At 38.2% G+C, this 17,444-nt stretch overlaps 1 protein-coding gene and 1 non-coding gene across 2 annotated transcripts in view; both read left to right on the top strand.

The window, feature by feature from the left end:
* The window catches only part of ARHGAP18 (Rho GTPase activating protein 18), a 191,654-nt gene extending 174,477 nt beyond the window's left edge, over positions 1-17,177 (top strand). Inside the window, 3 exon segments of the mRNA XM_007947358.2 lie at positions 3,088-3,212; positions 12,471-12,532; positions 17,077-17,177. Of these exon segments, the coding sequence (XP_007945549.2) occupies positions 3,088-3,212; positions 12,471-12,532; positions 17,077-17,177 (288 nt within the window).
* Positions 1,813-1,966, top strand: LOC122150607. The gene has a single exon (XR_006163761.1). It is a non-coding gene; the product is annotated as a small nucleolar RNA SNORA57 (small nucleolar RNA).
* Positions 17,178-17,444: the final 267 nt, after the last annotated feature.

Genomic DNA, 17,444 nt, shown 5'->3' with positions numbered 1-17,444 from the left:
GGTGGCGACACATAATATTCTGCCATATGGCATGTAACTAGCATACAAATATGGGTGTCATATATTAGGAAACTTCTCGTAAAGAGGCTCAGAGGTTTATGAAATTTGGGGGAAGGAGGAAATTCCCTTTGACACTGAAGATCATAGAAGGTTCTGTGGAGTTTGAGGTATTTGGAATTGACCTTCAGGACTGGGTAGCAGGGGGATAGTTCAGAAGGGGAGTAGTAGACACACAGTGAACAAAAAACATGCAGTGGTTTTAGGGAATTGTGACTGGTCTTGTTTTGTTTTGTTCCCAAATAGTAGAATGTGTCAGAAGAACACATGGGATAAAAAGGCATAGAACAGGCTATAGTTGCCATATCCTAGAACCCTCCATGAAAATATATTTGTTTCTGGATCACTTTGGTTTTATAACTTGGATTTATTGTGTACCTTCTATATAAACTTTATCATACCATCCTACTTCATTTTAAATGTCACCATAGATTTACTTGTCTTTTTTTTTTTTGTATTCTGGGGCTAGGTAAAACATAATTATAGGAACAATTTCTGTCACCACTGCTGTCATCAAATAATACCTATATGTAAAGCTATTTGGCACTCTGACTCTACCAAGTTTTTCTAATTTTAATATCAGCATAAGGTACATGGCTCTCTGAAAACCCAGGCTGCCATTCAGGGCCATATATAATATAATAACAGACTGAAGTGATACAAAATACCTATACTCATTGTTCTTCCTGAGTGGATAAGGAGGACTGGTGGATTTTATGGATACAAACTCAATTCTTTGAGCATTGCTACTACAGTTTTTACCCCTACATTTAAGTTGTTAGTGCTGCCTTATTGTTTTCTGCCTTTGATGAGGAAACAGATAGGTGAGACCAGGCCAGTAGGTAGTATAACCACAGCTAGATACAAGTTAGAGATCAAATCCAAGGCATAAATTCACGTAGCATAATCCCTCAGTTACATGATACACCATTGATTTAATCATTGCTTTGAAAGGGAAAAGGTAATAGTACTCACATGACATGCTCATCTTTTTCAAGAAGCAATGCGTTCTCTGTAATGTTACAAATGAAAATGAAGGCCAGCATAGAATGAAGGGGAAGGATAAACATGTGTATCCTAAAGGCAAGGTCAAGTTCAGAGGCTAGATTAAGGCCCAGAATGTAGAAGTCAACAAAACAAACCAAGGGTCCAGATGGGACAGTAGAGATGAAGCAGGAGTTGAAGGGTCTGGGCACAGCTTGGAATCAGGATTAAGTTTAATTCAACACACCCAGGAAGATAATTTGGAATAGAACACTAAACATGGAGTTCTTCACCCAGCAGACTGGTGAGTATTAAGGTTGAAAAGGCTTTTGTATCTTCATCTGGGTTTGAAGTAAGTCCCCATGTGGCCCTTCACTGAGTGGACAGGTAAGGGCTGGCAGGTGGGGGTTATACCTAGTCTGTGCCTGGATTTCTGAGGTTGGTAGGCAGACCCTCTGGGGTCTCCTCCCAGGTGTGACAGATGGCTCTAGTCCATCACTGAAAAAGCCATATTACGTAATCTTGTGCTCTCTGTACAGTCTTATATAATATAGCTTCACTTCTCCTTTCCACACTATATCTCAGATGTTACTGAAAGCAATTTAAAATCTTTTCAGAGCACCTGCATTTCTATGCAACCTGATTCTAAAGTCATGTTATTTTTCTTGAACTTTAAAAGAAATAAAATTAGTTTTCTGAGGGGATGGTCACTTAGTAAGTGTGAGCTTCGGTGGAGAGGGAAGGGATGGCGGGCAGGGCCTGCCGTGATGCTTTTCTTTGCAGGGAGAGGACGGAGGTGGGTGTTGGGTGTGCGGGCCCCATCTGTTTATGTATGAAAGCAGAGGGTAAGGGCTCCAGGCACCGCAGTGTCATGTCATTGGAGGCTTCCATTCTGCTGATTCTTTCCTTAAGCACAGGGACAAGGGGCAGAAAAAAAGAAGAAATCAAATTAATGGTATATGTGGTGTATCTGTGCTTTGTCTAAAACCAAAAACAGGTTGTAGCCATCGAGTTGATTTGTACTCAAAGGCGGGGGTGGTGGAGGTGGGTGGGGTGAGGTGGTGGAGGTGGAGGGTGTCCGAGGGTGTCCGAGGGTGTCCGGGGGTGGGGGGTTGGGAATTCAAGACTACTGTGTACATAAAAAGATGTGATATTATAGGCATAAAACTACCATTGTGAAGTAAAAGACTTATGTCGTATTTATGTATTAGGTAAGTAGACCGAGGACAGTACATCGTTTATAGTGTTTGCTTACACAGTTTTGGTTGAATTAAATAAGGTATTGTCTTTGCAGTGTTGAAAGCCTTCTCTCTAAACAGAATTTGTACATGCTGTTTGTTCTAAGATTGGTTTAAGGCATACACTTATCAATAATAAACTAGCATTTCTTTTATAGAACCAGTTAGGAATTAAGCCTAATATTTCAAATGCCACTGCTGACGTGTTGATGTTGTTAACCTCAGAATCTTTCATTGATAACCTAAATACAAATGAAATATACTTATTATCCACTGGCACAGGGTTGCAATAAGTCGAAAGTGTAAGCTCATTAACCAAGTAGACAGTAGACAAAGAACACGTGTATTAAAAGAATATATTTCCTTTTTTTAGAATCTCAAGGACTAAGAAATCATTTTTGTGACATTTTGTGAACATGCAAGATATTTTGAAATGCATACATTGCAACAGCACATGAAGTTACTTCTTTCTGACTCAATTTCATAAATTGCTACATGAAGCACCCTCTAGTAGATAATACTCAGAAATCAGCACTTAATATGGCAGTAATGGTTATTGCTGTCATTCTTTACATCTTTAAAAATAATTAAGCATTACTGCATGGGCATTATAAAGTTCCCCTATCACCATTAAGAGGATATTTGAGGTTTGATGTAATTTAGCAAATTACATTATACAGTAGTTAAGGTTTTTATGTAGTGAAGTAAAATGTGTAGCAGTTAAGCACACTTACCATATAATGCATTGTACAGAGTTACATGTTCCAGCTGCTGCCAGCTTTGTTCCAGTGTCATTATTGCTTTGCAGGCTGACGTTCCTCAGGGAGTGATTCGAGTGCAAGCTCCCCATCTTTCGAAAGTTTCCATGGCAATACAGCTAACTGAAGAACTAAAAGCCAGTGATGTTCTTGCCAGGTTTCTCAGCCAAGAGAGGTAGAGGCCTGTTTTTGTTTTAATTTCTTTCATGATATAACTCACTTTCTGTCTTCCCCCTTCCTCCCCTCCCCCCTTTAAAAAAAAAAACAAAAACAAACTATGGGGTGATCAGTAGTGCTCAAAACATGAATCTTCCCAGCAGAAAAGAACACATGTAGCAAGTTTAACTGTTGGAGTGAGTTGAGGTTCTGTGATTTACAGGTAGTCCCCTGGCTTTGACCACTAGATGGACAACTCTTGCCCTGTTGTTGTTAGGTGTCCCTGAGTGGGCTCTGACTCACAGCCACCCTGGGTGCAACACAAAGAAACACAGCCCCATCCTGCACCAGCCTCACAATCATTTCTGTGTTTCAGGCCATCAGTGTAGCCACTGTTTCAATTATGTTACGTCAATTTGCCCTCATTGTGAAACAATTGAACCACCACTGCCACAACAAATTCTTCATCACAATCACCTTCACCTGCTGCACACTTGTGGCTTCTAAATCATTGAAAAGGCTTTGAGCCTTTTCTTGCACTAAAGGCTAAATAAGAACCGTATGCACCTATTCCATCTCACCTACGAATTCCACTTAAAGCCTTAAAGACACAGCTAGGAACGGATCTCAGTAACCTGAGGTCTGCCTGTAGTTTGTTTTCACCTTGAACCTGTTTCAAGCAGATGTCTGAGGATTCCTTCCCTGTGGCTGCAGTGGGCTTGGCATTGGAGACTACTCAGTATTCTTTCCAGGATATATTGACTGGAGGTTAATTACTGTTTGTAAGCCATTAACAAATGACTAATTAGGGTACGTTGTGATTAAAACAAACACATACAAAAACACAACTTTTTCTATTAAAGGTAATGAAGACAAAGTAATGCACACACACTAAGTAATGCGCAGATTTAAAAACCAAAATCTAGTGAGACGTGTAAAGAATTGACAGGACACCAGTCCCTGGAGCACTGATATCACAGAGCAGGGCTCACTGTGCTGGGTAGGGATCAAGACTTTTACCTCTATTCTGAGGCCGAGGGTGCCGTGCAGTCCTTTGAAAGCCAGTGGCTTCCTTCTCATGATATTAAAGTGTTCCCTTTCCAGGATATGTTGCTATATCCATTTATGAATTTTAGAAGTCCAAATACGTGTATTGGGTTTTCAGTTTTTACCTTTTAAATTCGTTTTAGCTAAGGTTATGTCTCTTAGTGTTCTGAAGTTAACTTGTCTAATTTTTTGTTAAGTCTGTTAAATCAGGGACATTGACATCTTGGTTTATGAATACTCTGTTTTGGTTTGTCATTGAATTCAATCTCATTCTAACATTAAAGGCTTTCAGTATAGTTTTCTGCTGAAACTTCTCCAATTTGAATACAGTACCACAAGTATTTAATATGTGCTTGCTCTGTTTAAGGACCTCTGCTAGGTGTTGGAATGGATATAATATTAATTTTAAAGTATCTTCCCTCAGGGTCATAAATTGGGAGATGTGATGGATCTGTGCAGTTAACAGATGGTGGTGAAATGAAAGACCCTGACTGGTAATATCTGGCCTTCTAGTAAGCCATGATATATGTCCCTCTCCATAACCTCTGAAGTCAGTACAATTATAATGTCTGCTTTGCTGATAAGAAAGCTGGAACTTCACAAGGTCACACATTCCAGAGATGGTGGAGCTGGGATTCTAAATCTGTAGTTTGTCTCCAAAAGCAGCCTCTCCACACTCACTAAAGGGTATAGTAATCATCACAGATCTGGAAGCCATTGGTGTAATCTTAGAGTAGATGGGATTTCTCAAGATTAAGACCTAGGAATATTTGGAAATTCTCAGGATTAAGTCCTGGGAATAGCTGGATTTTCTCAGATGCCTTTCACTTAAAGCATCTCTCTAGTTCAAGTTAGTCTATTTCTTCTCTGTTCTTTGCCTTGACTGAGTAGAAACCAGCTGTATGCCATTCTTCCCTGCAGGAATGAGCATGCACCTAAAAATCTGGCCAGACTGCAGATATAAACAGAACTTCTAGGCTTTGTTGTTGGATGCCATCAAGTCAGCTTTAACTCATAGCGACCCTATGTACAACAGAATGAAACACTTGCCTGTTCCTGTACCATTTTCACAGTCCTTGCTTTGCTTGAGCCCATCATTGCAGCAACTGTGTCAGTCCATCTCATTGAGGGCATTGCCCTTTTTCATTGACCTTCTACTTTGTCAAGCATGATATCCTTCTCCAGGGAAGGATCCCTTCTGATAGCATGACCAAAGTAGATGAGATGAAGTCTGGCCATTCTCACTTGCAGGGTGCATTCCGGCTGCACTTCTTCCAGGACAGATTTGTTTGTTCTTCTGGCAGCCCATGGTATTTTCAGTATTCTTCACCAACACCACAATTCAGATGCATCAGTTCTTTGGTCTTCCTTATTCATTGTCCTGCTTTCACATACATAGGAGGAGACTGAAAATACTATGGCTTGAGTTAGGCCCACCTTAGTCTTTAAAGTGACATCCTAACACTTTAAAGTCCTTAACACTTAAAGAGGTCATTTGCAGCAGATTTGCCCAGTGCAATATGACGTCTGATTTCTTGACTGCTGCTTCCATGGGTATTGACTGTGGATCCAACTGAAATGAATTCCCTGACAACTTCAATCATTTCTCCATTTATCATAATGTTGCTTATTGGTCCATTTGTGAAGGTTTTTGTTTTCTTCATGTTGAGGTGTAATCCATACTGAAGACTGTAGTCTTTGCTCTTCATCAGTAAGTGCTTCAAGTCATCTTCATTTTCAGCAAGTAAGGTTGTGTCATTTGCATATCACAGGTTGATAATGAGTCTTCCTCTAATGCTGATGCTGTGTTCTTCTTCATATAATCCAGCTTCTTGGATTATTTGCTCAGCATACAGATTGAATAAGTGTGATGAAAGGATACAACCCTGACATGCTTCCTTCCTGATTTAAACCACGCAGCATCCCCTTGTTCTGTTTGAATAAGAGCCTCTTGGTCTTTGTACAGGTTCCTCATGAGCATAATTAAGTGGTCTGGAATTCCTGTTCTTCTCAATGTTTTCCATAATTTTTTATGATCCACACAGTCAAATGCCTTTCTATAGTCAATAAAATACAAGTAAACATCTTTCTGGTATTCTTTGCTTTCAGCCAAGATCCATCTGACATCACCAATGATATCCCTGGTTCCATATTATCTTCTTCTGAATCTAGCTTGCATTTCTATAAGTTCCCAGTCAATATACTGCTGCAACCATTTTTGAATTATTTTCAGCAAAATTTTACTTGCATGTGATATTAATGATATTGTTCAATAATTTCCATTTTGTTGGATCACTTTTCTTTGGAATGGGCACAGATATGGATCTCTTCCAGTCGGCTGACCAGGTAGCTGTCTTCCAAATTTCTTAGCATAAATAAGTATGCACCTCCAGTACTGCATCTATTTGTTGAATCATTTCAATGGGTATTCATCAACTCCTAGAGCCTTGTTTTTCACCAATTCCTTCAGTGCAGCTTGGACTTCTTCCTTTAATACCATTGGAATCTGATCACATGCTACCTCCTGAACTAGTTGAATGTTGACCAATTCGTTTTGGTACAGTGACTCTGTATTCCTCCCATCTTCATTTTATTTATTTATTTTATTGTGATTTGGGTGAAAGTTTATAGACTAAATTCATTTTCCATACAGTAGTTCATACACATTTTGTTTCATGACATTGATTGCAATCTCCATAATGTAATAGTTCTCTTCCTATTTCCTCCCTGTGGTTACCTTTTCCCTATGTTCTTCCCTATGCATTGCTGCCCTCTGAGCTATATCCCTGTGCAAATGTTGCCCTTCTATTCTCCCATGATTGATTATTCTAAGGAGAGTACTTATCTGATATAAATATTCACCTTATTTGCCTGTCTATTGTTTGGCTGGAAGCCATGGAAGTGAGTACATTTCTAGGCCTGAAAGGTGACTAGGAGCCATAGTCTTGGGGGTTTCATCAGTCTCCATCAGGTGAGTAAGCCTAGTCTTTTTTTTTGCATTTAGTTCCACGTTTTTCTCCCACTCTAAGTAGGATCTCCTGCACTGATACCTTTCCAAGTGGTTGACAGTAGTAGCCTGACACCATCTAGTTATTCTGGTCTCAGGGTCATAGAGGCTGAGGTTTGCATGGTCTACTAGTCCCATGGAGTAACTGTGTCCATGTGTCTGGTTTTCTTCATTCCTCTTTGCTCCAGATGAGGAGAGAACAATTGTTGCTTCTAGGTGGCTGCTTGCAAGCTTTTAAGACCTCAGTCATTACTCACCAAAGTAGGATGTAGAACAGTGTTTTTGTGTAGTGTGTTATGCCAATTGAGTTTGATGTCCCCTGAAACTATAGTCCTGAACCCACAGGCCCCACAACTCACTTACTTAGGGTAGTTGGCTGTGGCTAAGAAATTATTATAACTTTGCCCCCTGTTAGTTCTATTTATAAGGACATTCTTATAGTACATGAAATATGTATGTAGAAATATTGTCTGCCATTTTATATATGGTCATGGATATATTCCCTTTTACCTAGACATTTCTGATCCTTCACCCTGTCTACCTATGTATCTACCATAGAGTAATGTTTGTTATTACTGACAATGCAGTATTGTTTATGTAAATGTGCTTATCTCTGTTGTCTGTACCTCTTGTGTACCTCTCTCTGTGTCTTTCTTTTCCTTATTGTTACTGTGTTGGTCACTTGCTTTTAGTATATTGCCTTTTCCTTCACCCAAACACTACTTGTCTCTTACCTGTCTAGTAATTTTCCATCTCCCTACCACACACATCCCTAATAACTGACAAAGATAGTTTCCTTCCATATATAAATCTTTCATTGACTCTTACAATAGTGGACTAATGCAATATTTGCCCTTCTGTGGTTGACTTATTTCACTCAGCATACTGTCCTCCAAGTTAATCCATGTCATGAGGAATTTCACAGATTTTACATTATTATTTAGTGTTGTGTAGTATTCCATTGTGTACCATAGTTTGATTATCCATTCCTCCATTGATGGGCACTTAGGTTGTTTCCATCTCTTTGTGATTGTGAATAGTGCTGCAATAAACATGGGTATATGTGTATCTGTTCATGTCCTGGATCTCACTTCTTTAGAATATATACCTAATAATAAGATTGCTGGATCAAGTGGTATTTCTATTTCCAACTTGTTAAGGAATTGCCATAATGATTTCCATAGTGGTTATATCATTTTATAATCCCACCAGCCAGTGTATGAAAGTCCCAATCTCTCTACATTTCTTCACCAGCATTTGTTATTTTCTTTCTTGTTGAACTTTGCTATTAGTGCTGGGGTGAGATGGTATATCATTATTGTTTTGATTTGCATCTCTCTAATGGCCAATGATCATAAACTTTTATTCGTGTGTTTGTTGGCCACCGGAATATCTTCTTTGGTGAAGTGTCTATTCATGTCTTCTGCCCATTTTTAAATTGGATTGTTTGTCTTTTTAATGTTGAGGTATTGGAGTTTTCTATACATTTTAGAAATAAGTCCCTTGTCAGATATGTTGTTGCTGCATTATTTTTCCCTATATGTAGGTTTTCTTTTTACTCTTTTGGAGAAGTCTTTTGATGTACATAATAATTAAATTTTTAGAATATTCCAGTCATCTAGTTCATCTTTTGCTGTTTGTGCATTTTGGGTTATGCTTCGTAGTCCATATTATGCCATAAAGTAGGGCCCCTAAGTTTGCCCTTCCAGCTTCTTTTAGTGTTTCCTGAAAACATCATTCAATATTTTGCCCATAGAATCCTTCAATATTGCAAATTGAGGCTTGAATTTTTTCTTCAGTTCCTTCAGCTTGAGAAATGTGAAGTGTGTTCTTCTCTTCTGGTTTCTTTCTTCTTGAGCTGTCCTTTGAAATCTTCTGTTCAGCTCTTGTACTTCACCTTTTCTACTCTACATTCACGAGGAAGTTTCAGAGTATCTTCTAACATCCATTTTGGTCTTTTCTTCCTTTCTTGTCTTTTTAATGACCTTTTGCTTTCTTTATGTATGATGTTCTTAATGTCATCCCACAACTCATCTGGTCTTCAGTCATCATCATATCTGTTCTTCAGATGGCCCCTAAATTCAGGTGGAATATAATCAAGGTCATATTTTAGCACTTGTGTTAATTTTCATTAGCTTTCACTTGAACTTGTATATGAGCAATTGGTGGTCTGTTCCATAGTCAGCTCCTGGCCTTGTTCTGACTGATGATATTGAGCCTCTCCATCACCTCTTTCCACAGGTATAGTCAATCTTATTCTTGTATATTCCACCTGGTGAGGTCCACATGTATAGCCACCATTTATATTGTTGAAAAATGGTATTTGCAATGAATAAGTCATTGGTCTTGCAAAATTCAGTCATGCGACTTCAGGTGTCATTTCTATCACCAAGGCCGTATTTTCTAAATACTGATGCTTCTTCTTTGTTTCTGATTTTCACATTCCCATCACCAGTAATCATCCATATATCTTGATTGCATGTTTGGTCAATTTCAGACTTCAGAAGTTGGTAAAATCTCAGTGTCTTTGGATTTAGTGGTTGATGCATAAATTTGAATAATAGTAGCATTCATTGGTCTTCCTTGTAGGCTTATGGATACTGTCCTATCATTGCCAGCACTGTACTTCAGGATAGATCTTGAAACATTCTTTTTGATGGTGAATGAGACACCATTCCTATTCAATTTGTCATCCCTGGCATAGTAGACCATATGATTGTCAGATTCAAAATGACCAATACCAGTCCATGTCAGCTCACTAATGCCTAGAATATTGATCTTTATGCATTTCATTTCATTTCTGACAACTTTGATTTTCCTAGATTCATACTTCACACATTCCAACTTCCAATTATTAATAAATGTTTGCAGCTTTTTCTTCCCATTTTGACTCATGCCCCATCAGGGAATGAAATTCCTGAAAACTTTTCTCCATCCATGTCATTAAGGTAGATGCTACTTTGAGGAGGCAGTCATATTTTGAGTGCCCCAGTCATATTTTGACTTCCAACCTAAGGGGCTCATTTTCTGGCACTATATCAGACAATGTTTCATGGTTATTCATAATGTTCTCCAGTAATATATTAGACAGTATTTCACTGCTATTCATAAGGTTCTCAGTGGCCAGTTTTTTAAGATGTAGATGGCCCTGTCCTCCTTCCCAGTCTGTCTTAGTGTGGAAGCTCCACTGAAACCTGCCCACTGTAGGTGACCCTGCTGGCACTTGAAATACTAACAGCACAGCCTCAAGCCTCACAGCAACATGCAAGCTGCCACAGTACAACAAACTGACAGATGACTGGTAGATTTCTAGGCTAGAAATTTCTAGGCTATTTCCAGTTAATTTACACAGTATTGACTCATGGGATCCAAGTGCTCAGTGTAGTCTATACTTGGGTTTTGTAATCTCTTTAATTCTCATGTTTTTAATCTGTAAAAGTGGACCATAATAGGACCTACTTTATAGGCTTGTGATAGTGTACTAGGAATAAGACTGTGAAGTACGTCGCACTGTTCGTGTGAGCCTCGTAGTAAGTGAAGTCCTCAGTAAATATAAATATAATTTTGTTGTCCACCACATTCTCCAACTGTTTCCACTTAGATTACACCAGTGTGAGGCAATGGAAAATGCTACTTACCGCTGTTGTTCTCCTTCCCCCCAGTGGACTGATGCATGACTTATAATTAAATTGTACCTTTATTCACCAATCTCTATATAAAGTCTTTTATTTGTTGGTTACTGTCATGCAAAGGCTTGCATATACCAGTAAACTCAGTTTAGGTTTCCTTAAAGTGGGGTAAAAAACTTGATGTTTTTTAATCAAGTCTCCCCAAACATTCAACTTTGTTTTCATAGAGAAAATGACCTTTACACTTATAGTTTATTGGGTTATTTACTGTATTACAGTTTTTTAAAAAAATTATTTAATTTGAAAAAAGCACAAACCAATTTAGATATAAACTAAGATGACTTTTGGTTAGAATATAACTCAGTAGGTGAGAGCTTAAGTGTACGTGTATGACTATATTCAGCCCTCAGTGTTCTGAGGACATCAGAGTTGATGAAGTTGGAGAACCAGATGAGTCATAATATGGATGGATGTTGGTCAGGAAATCTTCAGTTCTACTGTATTTTTCTTAATGGCTTGAATAAGCGTCAGACCTTGTTTTCTTTTAATTCTAGCAAGTGGGTCTTCAGAGCCTTATACCAGAGGTTTACAATCCACTTCCAAAACAAAACCAAACTCACTGCCATCAAGTCGATTCTGACTCAGAAACCTCATTGGATTTCCAAGGCTGTAAATCTTTATGGAAGCAGACTTCCTCATCTTTCTTCCATGGAGCAGCTGGTGGGCTTGAACTGCTGATCTTTTGGTTAGCAGCAAAATGCTTTAACCACTGCATTTTAAAAGCAGATCCTTGGATTTTGTCTGAAAAAGATTAAGTTAGAATTCCAAAAGCTCTGTATTTGAATTGTTAGTAAGCTTCCCAGGAAATTCTTAAACAGGAAGTTGTGAAAACATTGAAATCTACTAATTTTTACTGTTTAAGTTAGTGTTCTGGAAGAGTTTATTTGAGAATGTAGATTTGTAAATGCACCCTACTTGTTACAGTCTTTATAACAAACATTGACTTTCACTCTCCCACATATGGACATTTAACATAAATAGGGGGATGGAACTTACTACATCCATGTTGTACGCTATTATAGTTGTCAGCATTGAAAACACATAATAAATATTAACTAAATAAATGCAATGTGGAAAGTAAGGTGGAAATCTTTCTTTTTATATTTTTATGAAGAACTTCTTGTCCCTTATGCAAAGTAGATTGTCATGTTATTTGGTTGGGCAATCCTACTTCCGTAGTGATACTGCCTCGGAAACCCAAGGAGGGGTCGCTATGAGTCAGGGCTGACTTGACGGCACATAACAACAACAACAACAACAAAATGTTACTTTTATTTTTAATTTTACAAATTTAGATAGTGATTTATTATTTTGCCTTCAAATTCATGATTTGTTTGTTTCAATTTTCAAGTGTGACATTTTTGTTACTTATTAGGCAAATTTAGCAGATGAGGAAATACAAATGTGTTGATAATTACAGTGTGTCTAAGTTATGAATTTTCCATACATGTTAGAATTACCCAAGCACGTTAAAGTGATTTACTTGAAAGGTCTTTGATGCTGCAACTAATCTGTTTGTTTTTGTTTCTAATAGTGGGGTAGCCCAGACTCTCAAGAAAGGGGACATTTTCTTGTATGAAATTGGAGGAAATATTGGTAAGCACAACTTTTTTTTTTGGCTTACATTTCATATGCTGATTTGACATTACCAGTGGTTGTTACTTATCTTTCTAGGAAAAAATAATTTAGAAGTAAAATATAACAGTCCAGATACATTTGATGAAATGTATGAATTTGTGGATTTAATGGTCCAAACTTTTTCTTCAGGCTCTAATTGAGCTCCTTCTGTGCAAATGTCCATCATTGTTCAACTTTTGTACAGAAAAGTTCCCAATAACAGGAATTACTTCTAGAATAGTCATTGATGTATATTTTTCAAAACTAGCTTTTTATACACACAAGTCACATCTTAATAAAGGGAGTGATTGAGCTTATTTAAGGTCAAAATAACACTTTTACTCTGGTACAATACTTGATATTTTTAGTAAAAGCACAGATTGCTTTTATTTTAGACAATTTCCTACTAAATAATACATATGCATTGGTAACTTGGGGAAAAGGTCAGGGGAACTGGGACAGAGCCAGGAGGCAGCAGTAGGGATCCAGGTAAGGGGAGGCTGGAGAGGTTTCAAACAGCTAAGGGAGACAAACTTGTCTGTTAGTTTGTCCTACTGTGGTGACGTGTTGCTCTGAGTCTTGAGGCTGTTCCACTGGTGTTTCAAAACCAGTGGGGTGCACATGGTGCACAGGTATCAGCGTGGCTTGCAGACTGAGACAGACTAAGAAGAACAAAGAGGTCATCCACTTCTTAAAGAATTGGCCAGGAAAAACCTTATGAATACCAGAGAACACTGTCTGATACATTACTGTGCAACTTTATGAATAGTCCAGAAACATTGTCCAATACAGAGGAGGAGGATGAGTCACTGAGGTTAGAAGGCTCTCAAAATAGGACTGGGAAAGAGCTGCATCATCAGAGTAAAACCAGCCTTACTCATATGGATAAGGTAAAGCTTTCTAGACCTCCATCTGCTGATGTGGCATGACTCAAATTGAGGAGAAACAACTGCAAACATCCATTAATAATTGGAACATGGAATGTATGAAGTATGAATCTAGGAAAATTGGAAGTTACCAAAAATGAAATGGAGTGCTTAAAGATTGAGATCCTAAGGCATCAGTGAGCTGAAATGGACTGGTTTGGGCCATTTTGAATCAGACAACCATATGATCTACTATGCTGGGAATGACAAATTGAAGAGAAATGGCAGGGCATTCATCATCACAAAAGATGTTTCAAGCTCTGTCCTGAAGTACAATGTTATCAGTGATAGGATAATATCCATACGTTTATAAGGAAGACCCATTAATACTACTATTACTCAAATTTATGCACCAACCACCAAAGCCAAAGATGAGGAAATTGAAGATTTTTATCAACTTCTGCAGTCTGCAATTGACCAGACATGCAATCAGGATGTGTTAATTATCACTGGTGACTGGAATGAAAAAGTTGGAAACAAAGAAGAATCGCTGGTAGTTGGAAAATTTGGCTTTGGTGACAGAAATAATGCTGGAAATCACATGGCAGAATTTTGCAAGACCAATGACTTATTCATTGCAAATACCTTTTTCAACAACATAAACAGGGGCTGTACATGTGGACTTTGCCAAAAGGAACACATAGGAATCAAATTGACTACATCTGTGGCAAGAGGTGATGGAAAAGCTCAATTTCTTCAGGCAAAACCAGGCCAGGAGCTGATTTTGGAACAGACCATCAACTGCTCATGTGTAAGTTCAACTTGAAGTTAAAGACTTGCTTTAATTAAAAGAAGTCCATGAGAGCCAAAATATGATCTTGAATATATATCCCTCCTGAATTTAGAGACCACCTAAAGAATAGATTTGATACATTAAACACCAATGACCAAAAACCAGAAGAATTGTGGGATGACATCAAGAACATCATCCATGAAGAAAGCAAGAGGTCACTAAAAAGATGAGAAAAGAAGACCAAAATGGATGACAGAAGAGACTCTGAAACTTGCCCTTGAGCGGAGAGTAGCTCAAGCAAATGGAAGAAATGACAAGATACAAGAACTGAATGAAAGATTTCAAAGAGCAGCTCGAGTAGACAAAGCCTATTACTATAATGAAATGTGCAAAGACTTGGAGTTAGAAAACCAGAAGGGAAGAACACACTGGGCATTTCTCAAGCTGAAAGAACTGAGGAAAAATTTAAGCCTCGAGTTGCAATATTGAAAGATTCTATGGGGAAAATATTGAATAATGCAGGAAACATCAAAAGAAGATGGAAAGACTACACAGAGTCACTGTACCAAAAAGAACTGGTTGATCATTATCCATTTCAGGAGGTGGCATATGATCTAGAACCAATGGTATCAAAAGAGGAAGTCGAAGCTACAGTGAAGGAATTGGCGAAGAACAAGGCTCCAGGAATTAACAGAATACCCATTGAGGTATTTCAACAAACAGATGCCCCATTGGAGGCATTCACTCAGTAGTGCTAAGAGATTTGAAAGACAGCTACCTGACCAACTGACTGAAAGAGATCCATATTTGTACCCATTCCAAAGAAAGGTGATCCCATGGAATGTGGAAATTATTGAACATTATCATTAATATTGCATGCAAGTAAGATCTTACTGAAGATAATTCAAAAACAGTTGCAGCAGTATATTGACAGAGAGCTTCCAGAGGTGCAAGCCGAATTGAGAAGAGGACGCTGGAACAAGGGATATCATAGCTGCTGTCAGATGGATCTTGGCTCAGGGCAAAGAATACCAGAAAGATGTTTACTTGTGTTGTATTGACTATGCAAAGGCATTTGATTGTGTGGATCATGACAAATTATGGACAACATTGAGAAGAATGGGAATTCCCGAACACTTGATTGTACTCATGAGGAACCTGTACATTGACCAGGAGGCTGTCGTTTGAACAGAACAAGGGGACACTGCATGGTTTAAAATCAAGAAGGGAGTGCATCAGTGTTGTATCCTTTCCCCATACTTATTCAATCTATATGCTGAGCAAATAATCCAAGAAGCTGGACTATATGAAGAAAAACGTGGCATTAGGATTGGAGGAAGAATCTTTCACAACCTGTGATAAGCTGATGACACAACTTCACTTGCTGAAAGTGAGGATGACTTTAGGCACTGATGAAGACTGAAGAATACAGTCTGCAGTATGCATTACATCTCAATATAAAGAAAACCAAAACCCTCACAACTGGACCAATAAGCAGCATCATGATAAATAGAGAAAAAGATTGAGGTTGTCAAAGAATTCACATTGCTTGGTTCTACAATCAATGCCAATGGAAGCAGCAGTCAGGATATTAGATTACGTATAGCACTGGGCAAGTCAGCTGCAAAGGAACTTTCAAGTGCTGAGGAGCATGGATGTCTCCTTGAGGACTGAGGTGTGCTGACACAAGCCATGGTATTTTCAGTTGCTTCATATGCATGTGAGAGTTGGACAATGAATAAGAAAGACTGAAGAAGAGTTGATGCTTTTGAATTGTGATGCTGGCAAAAAATGCTGAAAGTACCATAGACTGGTAAAAGAACTAACAGGTCTGTCCTGGAGGAAGTGCACCTGAAATGCTCCTTGGAAGTGAAAATGGCCAGACTTTGTCTCACCTACTTTGGCCATGTTGTCAGAAGGGACCATTCCCTGGAGAAGGGTGTCATGCTTGGTAAGGTTGATGAAGGAGCGGAAGGCCTTCAACGAGATGGATTGCTTCGGTGGCTGCGAGTATGGGCGCATGGATCATAGACCTGGCGCGGGATCAGGTGGTGGTTCCTTCTGCTGTGCATGGGGTCTCTGTGTGTCGTAATCGACTCGACAGCACCTAACAACAACAACTTAGGAAATATAAATAGGATAAATGCATTAATTTTGACCGTGACGTGTTTTATTTCACCTGTGTGAAATGATCAGCATAGTGGATCCATTATCCCTCTCTTTAAAATTTAAAGTAAGCAAATTTCTCTGTCTCCTTATTTGACTGTGAAATGGTTACAGTGATATTGTGAAGAAACAAAATAATGTTAAATTCAAAATAGTAATTGAAAGTATTTTAAGGTAAGTTTTGTAGAATTTTTTTTTCTTTGTACTTAAGAGTGTTAGCAGCTATTCAAAGTTGAATACATGAATGTTAAGGCTCATTCTTAAACTTCACATAAACCATAACTACATTAGAAACATGAATTGTTAGCTCTGTTAACAGAGATTATTTCAATTAATGTATTTTATTTTTCATTTTGCTTTTAGATATTGAGGACTAAGTATGATTTCTTATTTAGATAGATTCAGAACTGTTGTCATTCTTAATAAAGATGAATACACTTTTAAAAAACCAATTAAAAGCCCATTACCCAAAGTATTTTCTAATTTATAAATTAATTTTCAACCTTTACAAGTAGGGAAAGACTACTCAATTGGCTTTTTGACTATTTTGGCCATGTTCTACTGTATTATTATGGGAAATGAGAAAGGATGAGAAGTATTTTGACGTCTGAGACTTCAGAGTTAAACCATTAGGCGTTAGTTTAAAAACTGCATTCCAGTTGACCCACTGTTTAACTGATAAAGTATCTCTCTAATAGGGGAACGTTGCCTTGATGATGACGCTTACATGAAGGACTTGTATCAGCTAAACCCAAATGCTGAATGGGTTATAAAGTCAAAGCCATTGCAGAAGATTTAACAAGCTGCTGATAACCACGAGGACTTAATGACACTTACTGGATCAAGAGTGTAAATGAAAAAATGGCAGGACTCTTTTATTGTTCAGATGCACCCACTATTAAAATGTGACACCCAAGCCTTAACCAATAATAGCTTTGTGCTGCTGCCAGAATTGCAGGGTTTATTATTATTAATAGTATTACTATTGGAACACCAATATCTCTGAAGTGAGAGGAAAGGGACTTAATTGGCTTTTAGACTATTCCCTTGTACTCTGTGAAATATG

Source organism: Orycteropus afer, unplaced genomic scaffold, assembly GCF_000298275.1.
Source record: "Orycteropus afer afer isolate SDZICR_OR568_19922 unplaced genomic scaffold, OryAfe1.0 scaffold00182, whole genome shotgun sequence".
Lineage (NCBI taxonomy): Eukaryota > Metazoa > Chordata > Mammalia > Tubulidentata > Orycteropodidae > Orycteropus > Orycteropus afer.
This window is presented reverse-complemented; position numbering and strand designations above follow the sequence as displayed.